Source organism: Lampetra planeri, unplaced genomic scaffold (assembly GCF_965212315.1).
Source record: "Lampetra planeri unplaced genomic scaffold, kcLamPlan1.2.h2 scaffold_1017, whole genome shotgun sequence".
NCBI lineage: Eukaryota > Metazoa > Chordata > Hyperoartia > Petromyzontiformes > Petromyzontidae > Lampetra > Lampetra planeri.
The window spans coordinates 27,178-34,243 of NW_027613726.1; the positions used below are offsets into that span (position 1 = coordinate 27,178).

A 7,066-nucleotide genomic window follows, 5' to 3' on the forward strand; every position below is an offset into this window, starting at 1 on the left:
GATGGGCAAGCAGGCGGGGTCTGAACTGGAAAGGAATTCCATCCCCGGACGCAAGCACCTTAGTTGTGTTAATGAGGAAGATAAGGGAGAGAGAGATTAGGGAGAGAGATTAGCAGAGGTGGGACAAAGTCATTGTTATGCAAGTCCAAGTCGAGTCGCAAGTCATCAAATTCATGACTCGAGTCTGACTCGAGTCCAAGTCACATGACTCGAGTCCACATCTCATAGGTGGGACAAAGTCATTGTTATGCAAGTCCAAGTCGAGTCGCAAGTCATCAAATTCATGACTCGAGTCTGACTCGAGTCCAAGTCACATGACTCGAGTCCACACCTCTGGAGATTAGCATGGAATGAGCTTCGATTGCCACTTAAGAGGTTCGCCCCCCCGCATATGCGCACAACAGCATTGTTAACGGGAGATTAGAACTATGTTGATGGGAGAGATTAGGCAGGGAGATTAGGGAGATCAGCAAGTGAATGTCACGTCTGTGTGTAACACAAGCTGCTGCGCTGCCAACTGCGCTGAGAGTCAAGCGCGTACACGCAAGGGAACCACCACAACGGTGGTCGCGTCAGTGGGACGCAAAGTCCATCGCACAGCCAGAACCATCGGTACATCGAGGCTAAGGGAGCAGAGGTGGCCATGTTAGTGAGACTCCAGCCCGTTAATGCAGAGGCACCTAAAAGGGCAATGCAACTCAGAGAGTCGGAGATAACAGCCACACGGCAGGGAAGAATGGAGGCACCACAGTAAATTACGCCTTTGCTTGGTTAATAACGTCCTTCCAATGATTGCTCCGAAACTTGAAACTTGATCGTCACTTCATCTTCTTGGTTCTTTCGGTAAAGTCACGTAGAATGGAAACAATAAAATAATAAAAATAAAACATAATGAAATAATATGTGGAAATAATAAAATAATAAAAATAAAACAAAATATTTTATTTTTCATTATTTTATTATTTCCCTTCTACGTGACTTTACCGAATGAACCAAGAAGATGAATCCCTGCAGTCACGAAAGCTTTCAATCGAAAAAAAAAAGATGATGATGTTGATGATGTAGATGATGATGTTAATGATGATGATGTTGATGATGATGTGAATGACGCTGTCTTCCCGACAGACCTGTTCTTCACCTGAGGACGGCTGCTTGCGTTGTGGCCGAAACGTCGTGAAAATTATTTTATTGTGTTTTATTATTTTATTATTTTATTACTTCCCTTCTACGTGACTTTACCGAAAGAACCAAGAAGATGAATCCCTGCAGTCACGAAAGCTTTCAATCGAAATTTTATTACGTTTTATTTTTATTATTTTATTATTTCCCTTCTACGTGACTTTACCGAATGAACCAAGAAGATGAATCCCTGCAGTCACGAAAGAAGCTTTACATCGAAATTTAAACCTGCTACCGTCGATGACCTCGCGAGGCCACTGTTGATCTTGCCGTAAGAACCGAGTCGGTCAGGGGTCAGTTCGGGTCGCCACAGATGATGTGTCAGACAGGAGATCTCGGGAAAAGAATTCCCGACGGGTCGGTGGGCACGGCGGTCGATTCAGTTTATATTCGCCGAAATAACGTCACTCCCAATCGTCTTGGTTCTTTCGGTAAAGTCACGTAGAAGGGAAATAATAAAAATAAAACACAATAAAATACAATTCTCACGACGTTTCGGCCACAACGCAAGCAGCCGTCCTCAGGTGAAGAACAGGTCTGTCGGGAAGATAGCGTCATTCACATCATCATCAACATCATCATCATTAACATCAACATCATCATCAACATCATCATCTACATCATCAACATCATCATCTTTTTTTTTCCGATTTAAAGCTTTCGTGACTGCAGGGATTCATCTTCTTGGTTCTTTCGGTAAAGTCACGTAGAAGGGAAGTAATAAAATAATAAAGTAATAAAACATAATAAAATAATTCTCACGACGTTTCGGCCACAACGCAAGCAGCCGTCCTCAGGTGAAGAACAGGTCTGTCGGGGAGACAGCGTCTGAATGAGCACCACCAAGCTTGGCAGCGTATATTTAAGCCGGGTTAGAGGGGGAAGGGCGCCTTGACAAAGGAATTTGCATATCAAGAGGAATTTAGCATATTTATGGGACATGCAGATATGGGATTAGTCATTACTTGTGGAATGCGCAGGATTGGTGGAAACGTATCACGTGACCCGGGTATGAAATAGGGGTGGAGACGAACGACACGTGGTCAGAACGGGAACGAACGGAGGAAGGGGGCCACGCGGGAGCGGGGCTCCGGGTTGCCACGTGGTCCAGGCTGCCACGTGGTCCAGGCTGCCACGTGGTCCAGGCTGCCACGTGGTCCAGGCTGCCACGTGGTCCAGGCTGCCACGTGGTCCAGGCTGCCACGTGGTCCAGGCTGCCACGTGGTCCAGGCTGCCACGTGGTCCAGGCTGCCACGTGGTCCAGGCTGCCACGTGGTCCAGGCTGCCACGTGGTCCAGGCTGCCACGTGGTCCAGGCTGCCACGTGGTCCAGGCTGCCACGTGGTCCAGGCTGCCACGTGGTCCAGGCTGCCACGTGGTCCAGGCTGCCACGTGGTCCAGGCTGCCACGTGGCAGTGTGTCTCTCTCTCTATCTGTCCCTCTCACGCCGCCTATCAGCAGCGTGAAGGAAAAGCTGTAACACAAGTTGAATAAAAGACGGATTCCAGAAGTTGCCTCAACGAGCTTTATTACACGTGCGCTAAAAGATGGATTGCGAGGGACGCTGTGCGATGGATTGCGAGGGACAAGTTTTCTCTCGTTTATTTTTTATTTCTGTCTTGTACAGCGTTGGGAGATTTGCATGATTGACGCTCTATTAAAAAAGTTCATTATTAGAAACTCCGCTCACTCTAGAACAGGGAGAGATCATACAAACTCCACTCACTCACTGTGTAGAACAGGGGGAGATCACACAAACTCAACTCACTCACTGTGTAGAACAGGGGGAGATCACACAAACTCCACTCACTCACTCTGTAGAACAGGGGGAGATCACACAAACTCCACTCACTCACTCTGCAGAACAGGGGGAGATCACACAAACTCCACTCACTCACTCTGCAGAACAGGGGGAGATCACACAAACTCCACTCACTCACTCTGTAGAACAGGGGGAGATCACACAAACTCCACTCACTCACTCTGTAGAACAGGGGGAGATCACACAAACTCCACTCACTCTCTCTGTAGAACAGGGGGAGATCACACAAACTCCACTCACTCACTCTGTAGAACAGGGGGAGATCATACAAACTCCACTCACTCTGTAGAACAGGGGGAGATCATACAAACTCCACTCACTCACTCTAAAACAGGGAGAGATCATACAAACTCCACTCACTCACTGTGTAGAACAGGGGGAGATCACACAAACTCCACTCACTCTCTCTGTAGAACAGGGGGAGATCATACAAACTCCACTCACTCACTCTGTAGAACAGGGGGAGATCATACAAACTCCACTCACTCACTCTGTAGAACAGGGGGAGATCATACAAACTCCACTCACTCACTCTAAAACAGGGAGAGATCATACAAACTCCACTCACTCACTGTGTAGAACAGGGGGAGATCACACAAACTCCACTCACTCTCTCTGTAGAACAGGGGGAGATCACACAAACTCCACTCACTCACTGTGTAGAACAGGGGGAGATCACACAAACTCCACTCACTCACCCTGTAGAACAGGGGGAGATCACACAAACTCCACTCACTCTCTCTGTAGAACAGGGGGAGATCATACAAACTCCACTCACTCACTCTAAAACAGGGAGAGATCATACAAACTCCACTCACTCTCAAACTCCCGAACAATCGTCCCGCGCCGATCCCTTCAAAGACGACCGTCCCGTCTCTCCGCCCTGCGCCCCCTTCCTCCTCCTCCTCCTCTTCTTCCGACGTAGCCCGTCATCGCTGTCCTCATCGTCATCGTCATCATCGTCATCGTCATCGTCGTCCTTGCCGCCACCGTGATCATCGCCGATGTCGCCCGCACTTGCCGTCGGCGTCTTCCGGCACTGGCTGCATCGTCGCCGTGTGGCCCTGCCGGGCCTCGCCCTGCCGGGCCTCGCTCTGCCGGGCCTCGCCCTGGTGACGGTGTGGCAGCCCGCGGAACCCGTGGGCCGCTCCGTCACTTCGTCTGCCGCACACGGGAGGTGAATAAAACGGTCGGGAAAATGATAATGCGATGAGACGATGCGATGAGACAATGCGATGAGACAATGCGATAAAGACAATATACTAAGACAATACACTAAGACAATATACTAAGACAATACAATGAAGACAATGCAATAAAGACAATATACTAAGACAATACACTAAGACAATACACTAAGACTATACACTAAGACAATAGACCGATACAATACACTAAGACAATACACTCACCACCACCACCGCCACAACCACCACCGTCGCCACAACCACCACCACCGCCACCGCCGTCCCCACCATCGTCGCCACCACCACCTCCACCACCACTGCCACCACCACCGTCACACCACCACCACCGTCGCCACCACCACCGTCGCCACCACCACCATCGCCACCACCACCGCCACCTCCACCACCGCCACCACCACCTCCACCACCACCACCACCGTCGCCACCACCACCGTCGCCACCACCACTGCCACCACCACCGTCACACCACCACCACCGTCGCCACCACCACCACCGCCACCACCACCGTCACCACCACCTCCTCCACCACCACCACCACCACCGTCACACCACCACCACCGTCGCCACCACCACCACCACCTCCACCACCGTCGCCACCACCACCACCTCCACCGTCGCCACCACCAGCACCTCCACCACCACCACCACCACCTCCACCACCATCGCCACCTCCACCACCACTGCCACCACCATCACCACTGACCATCAGACGAGCGGTGGAGTCTCACCTTCACTGAACGACAACTCCACCTCGATAAAGTTCTGGTCTGCGGTGGCCAGGCAGCCGCGGTGAGTCTCTTCCCCCGTCTCCTCTGGGCCCTCGCTGCTGGCACCTTCCACCTTCACAATCCTCAGATCCGGAGCTGCGATCGACACAGACGGCGCGTCTCGCCGCCGTGAGGAGCGGGTCGACGCGACGGGGAAAGGTGAGGCCGCGCGCGTGGCTTCGAGAAGGACCCAGCGGTCCGATCGACGCCCGAAACGATGCCGCCGAAACGATGCCCGAAACATACTACAGTGATACCTCGGTTCACGAACGCTTCTGTTCGCGAACAACTCGGTTCACGAACAGAAAAGTTCATAACAATCTGCTTCGGTTCATGAACAGGAGCCGCGGCCATTTTAATGCTATTTCCAGGCTGTCACGTGGTCGTGACTTCCTGTACTGTACAATACTGTACTTACTGTATTGTACAGTTCACCCGTTTGAGTGCTTACTGAAGTCATCTCAAGCAAGGTTAGTGTTCTCTCTTTATACATTACTATACTGTACAGCACTAATGTGTATTGTAATTTGTTTCATATTTTGTGCTTCAAAAACCAAAAAAACGTCAGAACGGATTAACCGGATTTACATTGAACCCTGTGGGGGAAATGTGCCTCGGTTCACGACCAATTCGGTTCGCGACCAGAGTCAGTTCACGAATTAAGTTCGTGAACCGAGGTATCACTGTAATAGGGGTTTTCCCCTTTTTTCTGCCAACAAAACTGACACCTTTTGCAAGGCGATCATGTTTACATTAATCACAATACTTGCAGTTAAATGCAAACAAAACACAATACTCTGATAATTGATGCATTGTCCTTGAAACTGATTGGTCCACACCAGAGACAGCTTTCTTTGGAGCCTAGTCTCATATGGTGTTCGACCAGATGACACCAATCAGTGCGCCTTTTGGCGTCATCTGGTCGAACACCATATGAGACTAGGCTCCAAAGAAAGCTGTCTCTGGTGTGGACCAATCAGTTTCAAAGGCAATGCATACATGATCAGAGTAATGTTTTTTGTTTGCATTTGACTGCAAGTATTGTGGTTAATGTAAGCATGATTAATTGCAAAAGGTGTCAGTTTAGTTGCCATAAAAAAGGGGAAAAACCCCTATTAGTATGTTTTGGTACTGGCAAAGGAGGTCCCATGATGATGCCCGAAACGTCGTGATATGTTTGATTTTCTACCGACGTGAGTTTACCGAAAGAACCAAAGAGTTTGAATTCCTGCAGTCAAATCAAGGTTGAACCTATTGTCATACTCGTTGGATCTTTCGGTAAATTCTAGATTTGAAGCTTTCGTGACTGCAAGGATTCATACTGTTAGTTCTTTCGGTAAAGTCACGTGGGTAAAAAATGAAATTAAAATTAATAAAAATAAAAAAAAAATCACGACGTTTCGGAGGCAACACAAGCTTCCGTCTTCAGGTGGAACCGTCACAGCACGATTGCTGTATCAAGTATATAAGGTCGTACATCTTGGGACTTGATACAGATATTTTGCTGTGACAGTTTCACCTGAAGACGGAAGCTTGTGTTGCCTCCGAAACGTCGTGATTTCATTGTTTTTATTTGTTATTTTTCTTAATTTTAATTTCATTTTTTATCTTTCGGTAAAGTGACGTAGGTAGAAAATTTTAGTAATGCTTCACGCCGTTTAGGGCTCTAAAGAAAGCTGCCTCTGGTGTGGACCAATCAGTTTCAAAGACAATGCCAATGATATTATCAGAGTCTGTTTCTTTTTGTTTGCATTCTGACCACAAGCATCGTGGTTAACGCGACTCCTTGTAAAAAGGTTTCACTTTTGGTGTTTTAGCATCTTAACACAGCAGTTTTAATCTCGATTTGAAGCTTTCGTGACTGCAGGAATCCATACTCTTTAGTTCTTTAGGTAAAGTCCATGTGGTAGAAATAAAAATGTTATTTTATTTTATTGTTTTAACAACGTGACTTTACCGAAAGATGCAGAGAGAGTATGAACACAACTGTTTTGTTGACAAAACAATTGTGTCCATACTCTGTTATTCTCACACTAGGCTCAAAAGAAAGCTGTCTCTGGAGTGGACCAATCAGTTTCAAAGACCATGCAT

General features: G+C 48.2%; 1 protein-coding gene across 1 annotated transcript; it reads right to left on the reverse strand.

The window, feature by feature from the left end:
- Nucleotides 1-2,764: 2,764 nt before the first annotated feature.
- On the reverse strand, nucleotides 2,765-5,834 carry LOC144738483 (uncharacterized). The gene is made up of 2 exons (XM_078621497.1): nucleotides 4,937-5,834; nucleotides 2,765-4,161 (listed from the first exon to the last, which is right to left on the reverse strand). The coding sequence occupies exons 1-2, from the start codon at nucleotides 5,217-5,219 to the stop codon at nucleotides 3,821-3,823; spliced, it is 624 nt and encodes a 207-aa protein (XP_078477623.1). The 5' UTR covers nucleotides 5,220-5,834; the 3' UTR covers nucleotides 2,765-3,820.
- Between the last annotated feature and the right edge of the window lie 1,232 nt (nucleotides 5,835-7,066).

Coding starts and splice junctions, on each gene's coding strand:
- LOC144738483 (XM_078621497.1), bottom strand. CDS start 5,219: ATGTTTCGGGCATCGTTTCGGCGGCATCGTTTCGGGCGTCGATCGGAC. Junction 4,162..4,936: donor GGAGTTGTCGTTCAGTGAAG/GTGAGACTCCAC, acceptor CGTGTGCGGCAG/ACGAAGTGACGGAGCGGCCC.